Raw genomic sequence first — 17,638 nt, 5'->3', positions numbered from 1 at the left:
TGAAAACATTATTTATCGGTTGCTGGATATGTTATTGTTAGTCTCGATGGGCGTCCAGAGAGCGCTGCCCTCAAATCACGCCCCGATGCTTCAATATTGGCTTGTGACAATGATAAAGTAAAGTAACGCCATCACACGTCCGGTGAGGTAGACATAACACGCGCCAATTTCCCAACATCTACCTCTTTAATCCTCCCCCTTCGCCCGTCAACACGTGCACCTACGAGCATTCTTTCAACAACCATCTTCTTCCCTGCCTCTACTAAACGTTAGAGTTGCGGGCCGTCCCGAAGCGAGCTGTCAAAAGAGGGTCTAGATGGGTGGAGCACTGAAGAAAGATCCATGATGGCTTCAGCACGGACATGACCCACATGCTCCATCTTCTAAGTTGCGGATTGCAGTAAATATCCTAGGGAAGAAATGGTACGGTTCTACTTTGTAGAAGGTGATATAAGGTAGCGCAGTGATTATATATAATTCTCAGCTAATTAAATCCATGAGCTCGGGTCGACGAACCCTAGCCGCCATCGCCATGTCCATGCGTTATTCAATGCCTGCGCCGTGATAGCTGGCGCAAAAGGTCAAAATACCTGAGGTAAGTAGTGAATATAGCTGAGACAAAAGGCGTGTATAGCTGGGATAAAATACAGATGTAGTTGGGAGAAAGCGTATATGTAGCTGGGACATTGGAAAGATAGAGCTGGGACGATGGAAAAACATAGCTTGGATAAAGGAAACATGAAGCAAGATGACAGAAAGATGTTTTTTTTTTAAAAAAAAAGAAAATTACATGTAAAGTATAATAACTTGTATTTTTTACGATGACCGTCACACAAAGTTGTTGGCGGGATACCAGAAATAGCCAGAAGAATCCATCTTGGTACCGATGTCAATTTGAGAGCCGTCACATCGTCAAAAGAGTATGGCGTCGGCCGCTCTTGTGGAGCAATGACGCGGGGTCCTTGGGAGCCTGCTCAACACACACACACACACACATTGGAGGGAGTTGCCCAAATCCAGAGAGGCAAGAGTGGTTATGTAAAAGCAAAACAAAAAAAACCTATCTTTTAGAGGTCGCCCTTTGCAAGTAAATACTCAAGATCCCCATAAATACAAAATCCTCTGTATGATGACCCAAAAATCCAAGCGCGAAACCCCCTGGTGCAGTGCAGCACCGGTCCTCCCGCCATCGTCCTCACGCCAAGGCCACATGTGGATGTCTCCCCCGGGTGTTGCTCCTATTTCTTCTTCGGTGCAGGCTTCTTCGGTGCGGACTTCTTCGGTGCGGTCTGCTTTTCGGCTGTGGAGTTGGAAGAATGTGATACTGGACGTGGGCCTATGTATTGGCCGTTGGCGGACCTCTGCCAGGTTTCTCGCTTTGCAACTCCCGGCTTTTGGTTTCCGCTGCTAGAGACTCTCAATTAGTGATGCCGAATGTGGGTGAAGGGTCGCAGAAGAGCCAAGTACCGAGACTTAGGCTTGCTCTGGGTGCAACCCATGTTTGCGCCTTTGTGAATATTCGCGGGATAGATTGCTGAGACACACCGGGAGAGGTTTCGGAGCGGCGTGGGAGAAAGAGCAGAAGGAGGATAAGGGGAAAATGGGGTTCAATCTTCCTGCGGTGACCAGAAGTGTTCGTTCAAGCAAAAGATTGTTGTGGGCAACCCCTCTCTTAAAGGCCAGGCTCTTAGGTCTGTCTACCCTGTTTCTATCACATTTGTTCTCTCATTTTCTCCATCTTTCCTCAACAAAAATCCCTGCTTGCTGATTGCTGGCTCCCCAATCGATTCCAGCTTCCCAGGGTGCTCTGAAGGCGGCGGGTATTTCTTCCGGAAGCCGGTAAGGCGTTTTCGAATCTTCCAACGCTAATTCTCATCAACACCGATACGAGTTTCTCTGACTGGTTCGGTTTCGGTCCAGGCGAGCGTAACCCATCGCAAATTTAATGGCGTACGCTGTTTGTGATGATAAGCAGAGATGGCGCACGGCCATCTTGACGTCGAGGGGCTGTCCAGTCGGAAGAGATCACCACCCCTGACGCGGAGTTCGTGCGGCTGGAGGCGCCCGACCATGAACAGGTTGGTTTGGCTGATCCGCAGCTGCCCATGGCCGGTCCCAGTCAATGTTGCTGCTGTGTATTCGCGTCGCCAGACCGGGTCCTCGCTCGTCGCGACAGGTTCGTGATTGCTCCCGTTTCCTTTCCAGTCTTCCCCATCCTGCAGTCTTCCATCCACCATGTAATCGAAAAGAGTCGCTTGCTGGCTTTCATCGTGCTCGGCGATCGATGCCCCATGTTCGGATCACCATAGCCCCGGCATGAGATCCCTCCGGCCCCTCTAATCAACACCACTAATTCCCCATACCGAACTCATTCCAAAGATCCTCAAACCCAAAGAGCAAGTATTTTTATTGAAACCGGCACAAGGGTTCGACACCGGCAATCCACTTGGATTGTGCACACTTGTCCCTCGCCCAGGATTGACTTGTTAATCAAGGGTTAGGGTCATGCGTTGGGGTTAGTGAGATGTCATTATCTTGTCCCCCACCAAGACCCGGACCCTTCCCCGGACCCGGACCCAACCCCCTGGTCTTGGCAAAAAGGAGGGCTTTCCCCCACAAATCCCGCGCGGATAATCCCCGCAAACCATCCAAGCCATCCTCCGTTGCCTGACGGTGCTGAGATATTGAGCGTAAAGGGGAAGAAAATCATGCCATGATGGAAGCTTTTCCATGAATTCGGCCAAAGGAAATACATTCGGCCGGCTCGATCACATACACTAACGTGCACGCCGAGCGCATAACCAGCCAACATGATTGGAGTAGGTGCTTGATTGGGGAACGTGGCCGTCCGGCAACTCAAGTTAATCCGTTTCCATCCTTGGTGGGGGCTGTCAGGAAATAAGAAGAAATGAAGGAAAATGAGGGGGGGGGAGGGGGTGAATGTGGAGGGGGGAAGGGAGAGCAACGTGAGGATCGAGTGCTGGAAAGAGAGAATGCCCCTACCATTTTACCATCCTATGTTTGAAGTTTTGGTCGGGCTTCTGCGGCATCCGGAGTGGAGTTGATGTCGTATACGGTAGTTTCACAGGGAAACACGACGTGTGGGCTGATGTTTGGTGCGGTGTGCTGCATAGCTGGGTTGGATTTTGTCGGTTGTGTGGGTTCTTGACAGAAGGAAGAAAACTTGCGAGATGCTCGCGGGGGGGGCGGCAACTGCTCTTATTTAACGCCTGGATTCAAATTAGGTTAACCTATATTACTGGGTCTGTTTGAGGCAAAGCTGATTGGGCTCCCAGCCTACCAGAGACCAGAACGACATGCCGTCGGGGGAGAACAGGGGAAGGATTGCATAGCTACCTTAACGCATTCATTGAGCTGCTGTTTTGATAGGATGGGAGACTGACGAGGACGGAAAATATTGTTTCCCTGCGATCGCCCAAGCATGGTTTTAAGATGTGGCTCAAACCTTCGGTATTATTGAGACGCGACAGCCGCCCTTAAGCCACAGTTCCATGAGAGTTCTCGTCGCTGCTGTCCTGAAGAGTGATTTTCTAAATATGGGACGATATGTGCCAATGCGAGCGTGATTGCTCCTTCTCGCTTCAAGAGTGGTTCGCTAGGCCTGATTTAAAGGCACACCTACCTATACATCGCTAGCTTTCCCCTCACCACCTACCGCCCAGGCCATCGGTGTTTTGGATTTCCTTCCTGTGAACTCTCTGCTCAGCAATCCTCGAAACTTGCTCGACGGTAGCTCGGATACACTTTCTCGGCTGACGGTGCTTCCCACGATCGATCGAGACCGCTGAATAGTCCATGTCACCACTTTGAAGAATGCGCCCCACAAGGCAAACGTCGGGAACATTGTCAACATCGAAACGATGGGGCTCAGCAACATACCGCGACGATGAGGATTCTGGCGAACCGAGTTAGCCGCGTCTGAAAAGCCACGAGCCACGATCTTGTTTGCGCGGATGAAGCGCTGGGCGCTGTGCGTCGACCTGTACCATCATACAACCGTAAACTGCAGGCGCGACGAGCTGAGGCTGGAACGGCCAGTCTCCAGGATGGAAAAGAGCTCGAGAAGAACAGTCGAAACAGTCGCAAGGTCGGTACAGAAGAACATACCATCGAATTGTTTTGTTTCTCGGGACTCAGAAGATATCAGAAGGCAGATAGGTTGGCTTAATTTGCACGTAGTTGGGCCGCCAGTCCGGAACCCATGATGCCTCTGACAAGACAAGGCTCTCAGGCCGATGGCGGACCTTGGAGATGTTCCGTCACGGGTGTTGGAACAACTTCCTGTTGAAGGCGATGGCCCGCTATCGTGGCCATGCTTTTGGCCCCCTATTCCATACCTGATCGCCACGTATGTTCATGTCTGCATATTGCACACTCACCTACTTATGCTCGGCACAATTCTGTTATTCCGGTGCTTTGGGGGTGTGGACCGTAACGCCAACCAATGGGCTTGTCTGTAAGTATGGCGCGTGGTGTTCTGGACATTGGTTTCGAGAAGCGGAGAGGTCTCGTCGCTCCCCGATGTACCCGAGCCTGCTGCCCCTTATCCGCCTTTCCTTCCGCCATGCTACTTCTATACTGTTTCCGGGCGTCTTGTTACTCTGCGTTGACGGCAAGACGATGCATTTTGGCCCCAAACGAGGCGCAGCACCGATGGCCCAATTGTCCAACAGTCACCGCTAGTTTATTCTCGCCATTATTCTTCGATCAGCGCTATCCAGTTGTGCCCTGCATACTGCAGAGGATATTCATCAGTTCACTGGTCATCAGCGTTGGCGCACCCTCTCGACATTGGCAAGGCTGCCAGACGTCTCGATGCACCATCGCTCTTTTCTGCACGACCAATGCCTGACGTTAGGCATCCGGAGCGGAGGAGACTCGGAGACAGTGAAGAGGAAAGAGGCTCTTGTGTGCTTGCCAGCTTCCAAAATGCTTAAGAGAGGGGACTAAGACGTCTGAGGACTTCAGTTGTTTGTTTCCACAACGGCCTACCCTGAAACCACCGCAGCCCCTTTTTACCAAGATGCCACTTCCTTCAGATGCCAGCACAACAGAGGTTGGGCAACGTTCAGACTCTCCTAGATCCTCGGAGCGTCCTGTTGATGGAGACTCCGTAGAGCAACTATGCGATTCCCCTATCGCGCCCGAATCCTCAGCGTCTGTTAGTGGTGAGACATGCTCGAAAGTGGACAGTAGTGAGTTCTTCTGCACGCACCCTCATACTCATCGTGACGTTCTAATCCCAGCACACCCAGGCGCAGAGGACCCCTACGATAACTGCCGGTTTCGTAATGGCAGTAAGTAGCAAATAAGGATCCCCTTTGCCATCAAGCCTTATTAATGGCACTTTTGACTCATAGGAAACGAAAAGTCCATCCATCACGGCGGTGTCGCAGAGCTGGCGGGTATGTTCGATCAATGGTCCAACTGGAAGTTTTACAGAGCTTTCGGCTGGGAGAATTGGCACCTACTGGTTGACAGCCAGTATAGGATCAGCTATCTCTCAGAGGAGCTCCGTGAATACTACAAAGAGCATCCCGAGGAAGCAAGGGGCCCGACTGCGAACCACAAACGACCGGCTGGACAACCCCTGATGGAGGACAAGCTCGAGACCATCAAGGCAGACTTAAGGAAGGAATTAGACGACTACTGTAAGAAAATACAAGATACCCGGAAAACCACGACTGCCCTGGTTACCTATGCGGTAGCTAACCATTGCAAACCAGTCAAGCGTTGTGGCTACGTCAAGGCAAACGAACAGCAGTATGCTACGCACCCTGAACAGTGGAGGATAACAAACGAATGGATGACCTACAACAAGAACCTCGACCCCGAGGCTGGCATCATCCTTCGAACACCCGAGGACTTGATCAGCCTAGCCGACCCGCCCCCTTACTGGGTCATCCAGACGTCAGCCGACATCAGCAGACGATATAACCAATGGTTCAAGGTCTGTCGCCACCACTCTTGTTCTAAACGTAATGGATGTCCAAAAGCTGACAGATACTATTGACAGCCCGCTTCACAGTCCAAGGACAACTACATCCCCAATCCCTTCTTGACATTCATCTTCAGGACCATCCACGTCATCGCCGCTGCTCTACTGCTCCTTGTCCCAGCTGGAATGCTATACCTCGCTGAGTTGGACAAGGGGCAGGTTTTCGCCATCATTGGCGTGTCCACCATCGTCTTTTGCGCCACGGTAAGTGCAAAGACTCGACTGGACACGACAACGACTGCGTTGGCAGGGTGTGCCTATCTGGCCTTTTGCGGTGCCTTTGCTGTTGCGACGGGAAATATATCACTATGAGAATTGCCAACAAGTGGGGAAATGGCAGAGAAAAAAAGACGCGAAGAAACTTTTCTTCGTGGATGATGGTGATGACGAGGTGGAAGACAAAACAAGAATTGATGATGAGGAAGACAACGACAGAACTTTACTTACCTTTACCTTCTTTGATGCTTTATTTCCTTGAGTTGAGGCATACCTACCTACCCAAGTACATTGTATAGGTGGATGGTAGCTCCGTCACGAAAGCGGGTCTACGTCGTTCGTTCTATAGGTAGTCGACACATTCCATAGTTCCAACAAGATAGATTAGAAGAAACAAGGATGGGCCAATAAGAAAACAAAGAAACTTACAGTTGTAGGACTACTATCCTTGCCGCCTCTGGCCGGTCAACCTTGACCCAAACTACCTACTTACCGTTAGGCAGACCACTAGGTGCTGTTACACGGACTCTCGAGAGCCTTATGAGGATATGGAACTTGGCTGACTGTTTGTCCAGGTACAAAAGAACGCTCATACCCATATAATGTGATACATCACACCAGTCAGCCTTGCGGATGAAGTGTTGTTTGGAAGCGCGAAATGCAAGAGAAAAGGGGGGCGTTGTTTATATTGGTTGCTTGCGCATGAGGCGTGGTGTGCCTGTTGCCTGGGGAGATGCGTGTGAACGTTGAGATAAGGTTTTTTTTTTTTTTTTGGGGCGGCCGCCGCTAGTAGGGGTGGTGGGTGTTAGGTGAGGGGATCGCCAAAATTCCAAATCCTGTTTTGAGAATGCTGATACGGGAGGACCCGCTCGCATGCACGGTCTCGGACCCGAAAGAAGGACAGGGGCCAGGCAGGGGTCGAACATTTGGGTTATTACACTTTGATGTGGGTTTTGTTGAGGAGGTGGAGGCTGTCGTGATGAGGGAGGGGATGACGGTGGGAAACGAGGGTTGTTGTGGTTGATGGGGGTGGATGTTGTTCTGAGACGTTTGGGGGTAGTGCATCGGCTGCTGAGGGGTTGGTGGTTGGTGAAAGGCTTGGGGTTTGGGGCGAAGGTTGAAGACATGAGGAAAGGTGAAATAATTGAGGGAAAACTGAAGATGCGTTGTGGTGGTGGTGCGAAAGAGAGCGGTGTATCAGATGCGGCCTGCGGCAGCTGTCAAGCGGCAGTTGAAGATGCATGAACCATGTACCAGGTGTGCGCAGGTACCAACGGTTGGAGGAGGTGAAAGCAAAAGAAACGGAAAGAACCGGCAGCAGTGATGGTGACAGAGAAAAAATAAATCCGCAGCGTTGTGCGAGGCTCTGGGTTCCAATGGTGTTCGTTCGTTGTGCATGTCATGAAACTGGGCTGTCGATGTGGCCACGCTAAGGCATGGGCGGTTGTCGGTGAGGTGCGGTGGGGCAGGGCAAAATCACCAGCGCATTATGGTAAGAGTAAATTAAAGATTCAGGGTGACAATATTAGGGAATTGGAATTTGGTTACTGGGGAAGTAGTTGAGGGCACCCGATAAGTTATACGAGCACAACTCGAAACGTGGTACTACAGGCCATCTTTCTTTCATCCCAGCTATATCCCAGCCTTATCTATCCAACCTTTGTCCTATATCCCAGCTGGCTATCAATTTAATCCCAGCTTACTTCCATCTTGATCCCAGCTTGACCTGTCTTTGACCCGAGCCTAGGTTATCTTTTGCTACATCATGCTCTGGGAAAAAGGAAGAAGAGGGTTCCAGACGGAGATGTTGAGTCATTGATGCGTTTAACGTTTACGCAGCGATATCTCATGGGTCATGTGGTGGAAGGAACAACTGATACATATGCACGTTTGCTTGACAGATGGACTGATACCGCCATCATCTCCTTCCTCCCTTCCCCTCTCCTCCCCTGCCTACCAGGCATCGCCCAACATATCCTCAGTTTTTAGCAGAGGACCTATTCCTCCTGCCTGGTTAACGTCGAGTGCAGCTTATGCTGCTTCATCAAGGAGACACTGATCAGAGCAATGACAGTCAAGCCAAGCGCAGTCAGCCAGACTCCTCTGAACGCCTCCATAAACGACGCAATTACACCATCATGCCACCCCTCAGGCAACCGCCCCAACTCCCCAAGATCATCACGGATTCGGTTGATCTCCTCAGCCGCACCGGGCAGGTCACCGAATCTTTCCCACAGCTTTGCCTTCAGGATGTTCTGATAGACGGCCGACGCGACAGTGATGCCGAGCGTGGTGCCTACTGACCGGAAGGCATACGTAGCGCTCGTGATCACGGCCTGCTGCGAGTGTTCAACAGCAGCAATACAGCCAAGGAGGGTAACAGTAAGCATAGCACCGTATCCAGCACCGTGGAGGGTCATGGAAACAAACGGGATCCAAGGTGGCGTGTACTGGTCCAGCAATGTGTTGAGAGCAATGGCGATCGTGTACACTGACAAGACAATTCTGCCCAGGCCGACATACTTGCCAGTTTGCTTCATGATCAACCCGCTGCCGACCGACGCGAACGAGACGCCGACCGAAGATGCGAGGATGCGATATGCGGATTGTGTGGGGGTGTAGCCAAGGACCTGGAGATACAGTGGAACATAGAACATGGTCATCATCATCACCATGGAGCTGGGGACGTCAGTTTTCTTGTCTTCAAGAAAGATCGGGGGATACATACCTGCAAAAATTCGTGATACACGCTGCAGCAACAGTCCTTTCAACCAATAGCTTCACCGGGATAATCGGTTGCTTCACCCTGCCTTCCCACCACACCAAGGCAAAGAGCATTGCGACACCCAGCGGAATGCTCGTCAAGACCAATGGATCCGTCCACCTGACCAAATTCCCGCCAGCATTAAGCCCGAGCAGCGTCAAGACCAAGAACCCGACGATAAAGAAGGCGCCCAGGAAGTCGATCCTCGAGATCAAGCTCTTGTTGGATACCTTGGGCGGCACCCTCACCAAATAAGCCACCAATCCACCACTGACAGCAATGATCGGGACCTGGATCAAAAAAGCCAACCTCCAACCCCAGGACGAAGTGTCGTTGATGAAGCCGCCAAATACGCCACCCAGCATAGCGCCTGTGCCATAAGCAATGTTCCCCAGCCCTTGCACCACGCCTCTTTTCTTCAATGGAACCAGATCCGTGGCAAGGAAAGTGCTGATGCTCATGAGCCCACCGCCTCCCACTCCAGAGATGACTCGTCCGAGGATGATTTGCTGTTCATTCTTTGCCAACCCACAAATGAGGTTACCAAGGCCGAACATCAAGTTGGAGAAGACGAGTCCCGGCCCACGACCAAAGATATCGGTGAGTCTACCCGACAGGGGCTGACAAGCAGCATTGGCGATGAGGTATGATGCCGCAAGCCATGATAACAATGACAGGGACTGGAACTCTGAGGCGATGGGTCCAGACAAAGTGACAATGATAGAGGCGTCCACTGCGCCGAGGAAGACGCCCAGGTAGGATGAGGTGAGAGTTATGTAGAGCCTGGCGGGAGAAAGTGGCTGGGCTATTAGTGTGGATTCTTCTGTTTCGGTGCCGGCCTCGCTGACAGCTTCTGAGGAGGATGAGGAAGCTGATGGCGGCTTGGGGAGCAGAGGGCTGGATTCGGTTTGTATTGGCGCTGGTGAAAGAACGTTGAGGCCGTCGGCGGGAAGGGCAGACGCTGCCGGTTGTGGTGGGTGACTGGAAGACATCTTGTGAGATTGGTTGTGAAACGGTGGAAGCGATGAGGCTTGGAGTTGAGAGACGCGGGCAGCCGATGACCGCAACGGCTGTGGCGGGCCTGGCGGGGATGATGGTGTAATCCGCTAACGGCTTGGTGTGTCCACAGGTGAAAAGCAATTGATCAAGATGAAATGGAGCATGCAAGTATTTAATGCTCAATTGAAGGGCGGATGATAGTTTGAGTCACCTCAAGTGATAGCCGAACTGGCAATTGAGATCGGTTGGTCAGTTCGAGACGACAGTGAGGTGGGTTCTTGACCGCTGTGGTTGATGCATGACGCAGGATTGCGGTGCTCGGAGCTAAGCGGATTTAGAACTGTGGGGTCCCGGCGGCCCGTTGGCGGAGAATGGCTCGGCCGGCCGGACGTGCCAAGCCGGAGAGTGGTGATCCACAGTTGACCGCCAGCTTACCTGGGAAAGAGCATCACGGTTGTGCGGGGACCCTGGAGATGATATTGACGAAGTTAAAGCTCTGTTTCAAGATAGTGGTCTTGGCTCAAGTTTGGGGTCACGATCGCAGAGTGGCACTGGGAAGCAACCGGTTGATCTTTCTTTGTTTGGGCCTGCTGACATGGCATCAGACACGTACTTATCGCCCTTCGATCAGAGAGGACATACTCAGTTGGGGAGACATTCGTTTTGGTCTGGCTCGTTGGGACAGTCATCACCTGGAATGTACAGTCATGAAAACAACCGGTTCATTAACCATGTAGGCCGACATGAGTCTGAGGGGGGTAAGAGGGCATGGGATAGCGATGATGAGACTGAAGACATCGCGGAGAAGAGGGCTCGAAGGTAGGGACTTTGTTGTTCGGGTACTTTGGAGACATTGACGAGGATAACGACGCGATTTCAGTTCAACCAGGTCCATTCACAAGTCTAGGCATTAAAAGCAGTTCGAATGTGGAAATGGGTGATCTCTTCGTAGAAACTGGACTGACCTGTCTCTGTTGCTATGACTACCTGCGAGATCCCTCACAAAAGCAAAACTTCCCTTGCCCACCTTAACTACCTGATTTTCCCACCGGAGCCGGAACCACCCGAAAAGGCCCCGGTTCCTTAACAACACACTGATGACACCCCCCACACCCACTCCCAACAAACATGCCGACACTTTTCCAACTCCCCGTCCTCCACACCAAAACCATCATCCACATACGACGGCTTGGGCAGATTGTTAGGATCACTCCCAAAGCTTATCGGCCTCTTGATGCCATTATCCTGTATCAAATGCCAGTACACCCTCCCCCTCCTCAAAATCACAGAACAAAGCATAAAACTGCAGCCCCTTCAACACAATCGGCGTTTTCACCAACTCCTCCCTACTACTCGGCCTACGGGGCTGCTCTTCCTCCCCACCAAGAAACCTCGCCAACAACCCCCACGTCATCTCAAGGCCTGTCTTGGGTGTGTTGGGAAGGACATAATCCGGCAATGTCCTGATCGGGTATCCAGTTAAAACTCCAGGGTACGGCTGTGTCCCCGTCGTGAACAGCGCCTGCCGGCACGGTTTGGGATGGCGGTGGTGCTTAGAAGAGACGGAATAATAGTAAATCTTGCAGCTGCCTCTGAGGCCTGCACCAGTGTTTTCTAACTCGAACCCTTTAGCGTTGGGCATACGGTAGTAAATCGAGTTCATGACCTTCGACCTCTTCAACACTCCGCAAAACCAAGCTAATTAGCTGGCTATCTCAGCGATAATCTCCGGTTCGGCGTTGTGGATTCCAATGATGAGATGGGGGTTTAATGAACGGGCCTGGACCGCCGGGGTGTTCAGTCAAGTCAAGGACAATATCCGACCCATCGGGTGCTTGGAGGGTTGCATAATGTGAGGGTTTAATCCCTACTGGATTAGTGGGTGGTGTCATTGAATGGTTGTTGATGCTCAAGCCTCCAGCAAGGAAGTGGTAGACCTCTAGTCCTCTGTCGGGCCAGGTTTGTTTCATGCACTCGAGTGGAGAGGCAGCTTGGACGTTGTTGCGGTAGCCGGCGAGGGTGCATGCGTGGCTTAAACGGTTTGTGGGTCGATCAATGTTGGGATACGAGATGAGAGGTTTCCAGGAGATGGAGATGGCATAGTGTGAAATCTTTGTTTCGTAGAAATCTTCGCGAGATAGACGGTTTGTTATTGCGTCACGTATTTTTGTTTCTACCTCGGAGACCTTTTCGCCGGGTAGCCAGAATAGAGTGGCCATGCTGAACTCTGGCTTCTTTGCTCATTGATGGGGGAAATGTTTGATACAATTAATAGTCGAGTTCAAATGGGGACACTGATTTGGGACAACACTGGAAAGTATGCAGTGGAAGCCAATCTTTCTGTTGGCACCCATTTCATCCATTTGGAAATGCGACGGAAAACATTACATCACTGAGTGAGTCAGACCAGCAATCAACAGATTGCCAATGTAAATTGTGTGTCGAATGACATGCTTTGTAAGGTCGGCCCTGAGTCTGATGGGATAACAGCGTTACTCATTGTTGAATGATTTGTTTTCCATAGAACGTGCTTTGGAAGTGCCACGGAGAAGGCGACAAGATATGATGGGAACACAACCTTTGTACCTACTCCCCCGGGACCAATTCTGCCCTCTAAAGTATCCCTATCAATCGGGGCAAGTAAAGCCCTCCTGCAACCGCCCCTCAATGACAAAAAGTTTCCTCACCCCACACTCCCCCCCAATGAAGTGCCTGCAATTCTCTAGCTGGTCAAAGTCGAAGTTACTGCTCACCTCCGGGCGAGGCAAGTTATCAAGCCTAAACTCAGACCCCTCATGATCATACCGCCGTTCCAAATGCCAAAACACCACTCCCTTGTTCAACACCTTGGAGATAAGAAAAAAACACTTCCCATGAACAACAACCGGCGTGGTTGCCAGGTTCTGAGGCCTCTCAACCGGCGTCTCGTCCTCACGAATCCTCATGATGATCTTCCACGTAATCTCCAACCCCGTCAAAGGCACGCTTGTTGAGTTGAACGCATACCCTGGCTGAACACGGATTGGGTATCCGCACACAATCCGAGTATGAGGTTGGTCAATAAAAAGGCCATTCCAGCAGGTTCGTGGCACGTCAAGGTCGGACCCGTCGATGGGCGTGTCGATGTAACCAATATTAAATCTCATGCTGTCATCGCTCGACGAGTCCGAAGAATCAAAATGAAGCGTCTCACTGACCGTCGGTTTGCAGTAGATGAGACCATCTTCGGGCGATTTTCTGAACGCGCCACAGAACCAAGCGATTTGGCTAGCCACCGAGGCTACAAGGTTTTGGTGACCACTGGCTGTGATGGATAGATGGCATGTTTCCGCTTCAGGGTCTGGTGTTTCCTTGTCGAGGTGCACGGTGATGTTTGCACCCCCATTTCCAGCGAACTGCACACGAAATCTGTGGTACGAAGATTGACGTAAGCGCAAGTCTAGATAGCTGTACAGTCGGGCGCCTGTTTGGGGCCATGTCTGGCTCATGTAGTCGAGCGCGGTTGATGCCTGGACAATGTTCCTGAAGCCTGTGAGTGTGTAGGCCCAGTTCAAGTTGGTGTCCGCGCCCTTCTTGTGGCTTTTGATATACTGATCATGGTCAAAATCGATGACAAAATTGACGATGATCTTGGCATCGGTGTCGCCTCGGTCGTTGTGCTGTCTGATTTTACGCAATATTCTTTTCTCGAGCGTGGACTCACGGCCAGGCACCCAAGTCCGAGGACCGCTTTGGGTAACGGAACCTTCGCTCAAAAATCCGCTGGAGGAAAACTCGCTCGGAAATGCACTGGAGGAAGATCGGGTTTTGGTCGAGGAAGATTTATCCTTGGACGAGGGAGATTCGTCCTTGGTCGAGGCCAAGGGAGACCCAGTCTGGGCAGGGAAAGATCCGCTCATGGCAGTCTTCGATCTTTTCTGAATCAAAGTATAAATTTGGTAGTTTAGCTTTCGGCGCTGATTACGGCACCTGAATGTTTTGCCCTGCGTTGTGCAACAAGACGAGTTTATTGCTTTACAAACCACGATAGGTAACAATAGAGTATCGCCCGCGATATATCATCACAATCCTCGGCCATTCAACAAGTCAATACCCTTGTTGACTCAATCCCCAAAACCATCCTGTCATGTCTCTGATTGACTCCCCTTGTCCTTTGAGAGGGCCGTGACTGGCTCTGACTCGAGCTTTGGCTTGGGTAAGCCAACCAACCAAAGCGATAACCCGTCAAACCCGCGTCACATTTGGTGATGGCCCTATCCCTGTCCCCAGTATTCAACGTTGAAAATGGCCCGAACTGAGAAGCGATCGTGAGTCCCGCAGACAGATAGTAGAGCCGCGCGGCGATGGTGTCTGGCGCCAGGGGCGTCTCAGGGGCTCGAATCAGGATCATGAGGGCGATAATGCTTATGATCATGAGCCCAAAGATTGCCAAACTGAAATAGCATGATGCTACCCAAGCCACTCTCGCTTTATCGTTGCTGAAGGGGATGTTGGCTAAATATACCGTAAGAATCAGGGCCATATTCGCATTCATGGTGACAATCGTTAATGGCAACGAGCGATATGTGCTTTTGTGAAAGAGAGCGGTCAATGGTGAAAAAGGAGGTTCGAAAAGCATCGAGTCTTGGGGCTTTGCCGCGGTATTGGGATTGGACATATTGATGTATGGTACGAGAATACTGAGCTCTAGAAGGTGAGTTTGCTCATGTTAGTATAGGCAAAAGTGTATGAAAAGGAAGAGACGCATACTTGAAAAAATGTTCTTCCAAAGCTCGTCGATGAGGATGCCTATTGCCGCGAAAAGGAACCTGACTCCAAAGTCCTGGCCGCTCAGGAATTGCTCAAGCGGATGGTTTTGGTCGTTGTTAAGATAATACCAGATTATTATCGGCAGAATGATGACGATGATGAGAAAAAGGAGACATAATTCCAATATAAGGGGATTCGACCGTTTTACTGGAAGGAATTTGACGCCAGATGCAGGAGTTGTGGTGGCCGGAAAGGCTTGGGAGGTCGTGTGCGGTGGCTCCAAAACAATGCCATTTTGTGCTGCCCCTCCCTCATTTTTGTATACTGTGACGCGGTATCGCGTGTTTTTTCCCAATGCTTTCTCCAATCCCTTGCCATCCGACGTCAGAGACTGAGAGTCCACCTGCCGAAATAGCTGCAAGAAGGAGCCATCATTCGCCACCAGGGTTGCCGTGCCAGCAAGACTGAAAGGTTCCGAGTATAGCTGGGATCGTCGGTTCCAAAGCTGCCCTGCAAGCACAGCAGTGCAAATAATCATGACGAGCAACATAACTTCCATTGCCCTGGCAGGCGCTGTCGACACGCTCAATACCCCAGGACATGCAACGTTCGCACGGCAGTCAGTCCCTATCACAGATATTCGGATTGCTTCTGGTGAAAGTGCCATCAAGACCTGGCATAATATGACCAGAAAGGAGGTGAGTGATACAACCCAGTGTCTTCGGATAAGTGAATTCCAGAGCTGCCCGACCAAGGGTACTTGACTTTCGTAGGAAACGTTCAAAGACTCGGATGCTACTGCGCCCTTGGAGCTGCTCAGTCGGTAAAACGGCTCCATCCTCTTTGCAACTGCATCTAAACTGGCCCACGGTAGATAGAAGAGGATGGCGAATATGAGAGGAGCAAAGGACCCAAGAAAGTAAGCTTCTGGTGTCAATACATAAACAATGTATGGGCCATTTCCGCCTGTGGAACTTTCCTCATTAGGTGAAACAGATGAAGTGATGATGGGGCTTATTATGGCCTTTGAGAATGTTGAGTATTCCAGTGAGCCAGTTGTTGTCGAGCCCCTGGTCCTCGGTGTTGGAACAGTGCTTGTGGACATGAAATACTCTGGAGTACCCAGTTGAGATGACCCTCTTAGAGTAGGTACTGACGATGTTGAAGTACTAGTGATTATTATGGCATTTGCGGGGGTAAGTAACTGCCAGGACGTGTCAGAGGTTGACCAGTTTTTCAGTGATGCTGAATGCCGAACATTGCGGGGGGCAGTGGCGTGCACAGTGGGTGACCAGCTGGTAAACAGCCTGTCTGTTTCGGTGTATTTTTTATCCATTGCCTCTAAATCGGAAATAATGGTGCTTTCTGCTGCTTTGGGATGCATCGGTTTGGGAATAATTCCGGGGTTGGGAACCGTTTGAATGCTGAGGACTACGTTGATGGATGGCCTCTCAGTGAAAACTGTGCTAATGCCTGCCGACTGAGTGGAAGTGGGAGATATATCGGGGTTGGGGACGGTCTGAATGGTGAAGATTGCTTTTGTGGATATCCCCTCAGGTGAGGGAGTCTCGTTGGCTACCACTTGCGTGGGGGCTACTTCGAGATGAGGAACCGTCTCAATGCTGATGACCCCTTTGGTGGATCCTATTTCAGTGGAAGAAAGTTCAGTCTCTTGACTGGAGACTGTGGTGGTAAAGATCATTTCAGGGTTGGGAACGGTCTGATTGTTAGGAACTGCATCGGTGAAAGTTGTCTCGGTGGTGGGAAGCGCTATCTCAGTAGTTATCTTGGTTTCGGGGTAGACCACCTCGGTGTCGGGAGCAGGTCTGTCGTCGAGATAACTTTCAGGGTAATATACTGTCAGAGTTTCTACCACTGTTTCAGTTTCGATTTCGGGGTAGCTAGTTGCTGTGGGTGCGGGAGTCTTGGGAGGACGAGGCGTAAGGAGCAATGTTGCAGGCAATCCAATGTTCACCCATCCACCCCATGCTGAACCGATTTGACTTATATAGGCGGGTACACTCATTACACTGGGGTCAAGTATTATGGCACAATCTCCAGATGCCCGGGGATTGGGGGGTTCTGAGCATTCTGCCACTATGCTCGAGTCTTTTGGAGAGTTCCTTTCTGGATTCCAAGGCCTTTGTGTGGGACGTGGGTTCCTGAAACCGATGCATTAGTACTTCTTGTATGGATGGAAGAGAAAGAGCACAACCTGGAAGTTTAACTTACCATCTGGTAACCCTTGGGTTGGTGGAATTCTGGCGTCCGGCTCGCTTGGAGATGTCTGTATTTTCACTGGTTTCAGTGCGCATCATACCTCGGGTCGCTTTTGCATGTGGTATCTGCACTGTTGCGTTGATATAGGCAAGTGTCGTACGGGTTACGGTTGTCTTGCGAGCGACTGATGGAGAGAAGGAAGGTGTAGAGGAGGTCGAGTTGTAGTCTGAGCCAGCCACAACCGCGCTGCTGAGATCAGCAGTTGATAGAAGTTTGTGGAGGGAATACTCGACCAGTCCCAGAGAGGCTGTTGTGACAAGCACTAGGGCCACCAAGAACCAAAGGCGCAAAAGGTATGGACGGTAAGGAGTTATGGGTTCCATGTCTTAGAAATGCTTGGAGGCTATAAGAGAGCAACAGAACGCTCCAAACCAGTGGTCGGAAACAGATCATTATATGGGCGGTACATATCCCCTACTATGTCCTCACCCAGCTGCATTGGGAGGTGTAACGGGAGCTCTGGAGCCTCATTTTCAACTGCACAGCTAGCAAAGGCCCATGAAGAACTCAACTGGATACCCGTATTATCAATGATATCTGCACACCGCCCCCCCGAACTAAGGATCGGTGAGGTAACTTGGTATACATCAGGGGTAGTCTTTAATTAAAGT

General features: G+C 51.0%; 6 protein-coding genes across 6 annotated transcripts; 1 reads left to right on the top strand and 5 right to left on the bottom strand.

Annotated features, from left to right (window-relative positions):
* Positions 1-1,865: 1,865 nt before the first annotated feature.
* QC762_204969 (uncharacterized protein) lies at positions 1,866-2,237 on the bottom strand (the record flags this gene model as incomplete). The annotated part of the gene is made up of 1 exon (XM_062887389.1): positions 1,866-2,237. One exon carries the CDS (start codon positions 2,235-2,237, stop codon positions 1,866-1,868), a length of 372 nt encoding a protein of 123 aa, XP_062745495.1.
* A 1,030-nt stretch (positions 2,238-3,267) lies between these two features.
* Positions 3,268-7,024, top strand: QC762_204965 (uncharacterized protein). The gene is made up of 4 exons (XM_062887388.1): positions 3,268-5,216; positions 5,277-5,318; positions 5,382-5,971; positions 6,038-7,024. The coding sequence occupies exons 1-4, from the start codon at positions 5,045-5,047 to the stop codon at positions 6,329-6,331; spliced, it is 1,098 nt and encodes a 365-aa protein (XP_062745494.1). The 5' UTR covers positions 3,268-5,044; the 3' UTR covers positions 6,332-7,024.
* A 701-nt stretch (positions 7,025-7,725) lies between these two features.
* On the bottom strand, positions 7,726-10,579 carry QC762_204960 (uncharacterized protein). Its single transcript, XM_062887387.1, has 2 exons — positions 8,964-10,579; positions 7,726-8,914 (listed from the first exon to the last, which is right to left on the bottom strand). The coding sequence occupies exons 1-2, from the start codon at positions 9,989-9,991 to the stop codon at positions 8,233-8,235; spliced, it is 1,710 nt and encodes a 569-aa protein (XP_062745493.1). The 5' UTR covers positions 9,992-10,579; the 3' UTR covers positions 7,726-8,232.
* Positions 10,580-11,238: 659 nt separating this feature from the next.
* On the bottom strand, positions 11,239-11,661 carry QC762_204955 (uncharacterized protein; the record flags this gene model as incomplete). The annotated part of the gene is made up of 1 exon (XM_062887386.1): positions 11,239-11,661. One exon carries the CDS (start codon positions 11,659-11,661, stop codon positions 11,239-11,241), a length of 423 nt encoding a protein of 140 aa, XP_062745492.1.
* A 964-nt stretch (positions 11,662-12,625) lies between these two features.
* Positions 12,626-13,897, bottom strand: QC762_204950 (uncharacterized protein; the record flags this gene model as incomplete). The annotated part of the gene is made up of 1 exon (XM_062887385.1): positions 12,626-13,897. One exon carries the CDS (start codon positions 13,895-13,897, stop codon positions 12,626-12,628), a length of 1,272 nt encoding a protein of 423 aa, XP_062745491.1.
* Positions 13,898-14,122: 225 nt separating this feature from the next.
* QC762_204940 (uncharacterized protein) lies at positions 14,123-17,062 on the bottom strand (the record flags this gene model as incomplete). Its single annotated transcript, XM_062887384.1, has 5 exons — positions 14,123-14,172; positions 14,208-14,684; positions 14,748-16,266; positions 16,483-16,909; positions 16,980-17,062. The coding sequence occupies 5 exons, from the start codon at positions 17,060-17,062 to the stop codon at positions 14,123-14,125; spliced, it is 2,556 nt and encodes an 851-aa protein (XP_062745490.1).
* Between the last annotated feature and the right edge of the window lie 576 nt (positions 17,063-17,638).

This window comes from Podospora pseudocomata (genome assembly GCF_035222375.1).
Source record: "Podospora pseudocomata strain CBS 415.72m chromosome 2 map unlocalized CBS415.72m_2.2, whole genome shotgun sequence".
NCBI classification, from domain to species: Eukaryota; Fungi; Ascomycota; class Sordariomycetes; order Sordariales; family Podosporaceae; genus Podospora; species Podospora pseudocomata.
The sequence above is the reverse complement of the archived record's forward strand: the minus strand, read 5'-3'. Positions and strand labels throughout refer to the sequence as shown.

What these genes read in the sequence shown, in the direction of transcription:
- QC762_204965 (XM_062887388.1), top strand. Translation starts at nt 5,045, where the DNA reads ATGCCACTTCCTTCAGATGCCAGCACAACAGAGGTTGGGCAACGTTCA. An exon ending in ATGCTCGAAAGTGGACAGTA is followed by an intron (nt 5,217 to 5,276) that starts GTGAGTTCTTCT and finishes CAGCACACCCAG; the next exon opens with GCGCAGAGGACCCCTACGAT. An exon ending in CTGCCGGTTTCGTAATGGCA is followed by an intron (nt 5,319 to 5,381) that starts GTAAGTAGCAAA and finishes TTTGACTCATAG; the next exon opens with GAAACGAAAAGTCCATCCAT.
- QC762_204960 (XM_062887387.1), bottom strand. Translation starts at nt 9,991, where the DNA reads ATGTCTTCCAGTCACCCACCACAACCGGCAGCGTCTGCCCTTCCCGCC. An exon ending in TGTATCACGAATTTTTGCAG is followed by an intron (nt 8,915 to 8,963) that starts GTATGTATCCCC and finishes TGACGTCCCCAG; the next exon opens with CTCCATGGTGATGATGATGA.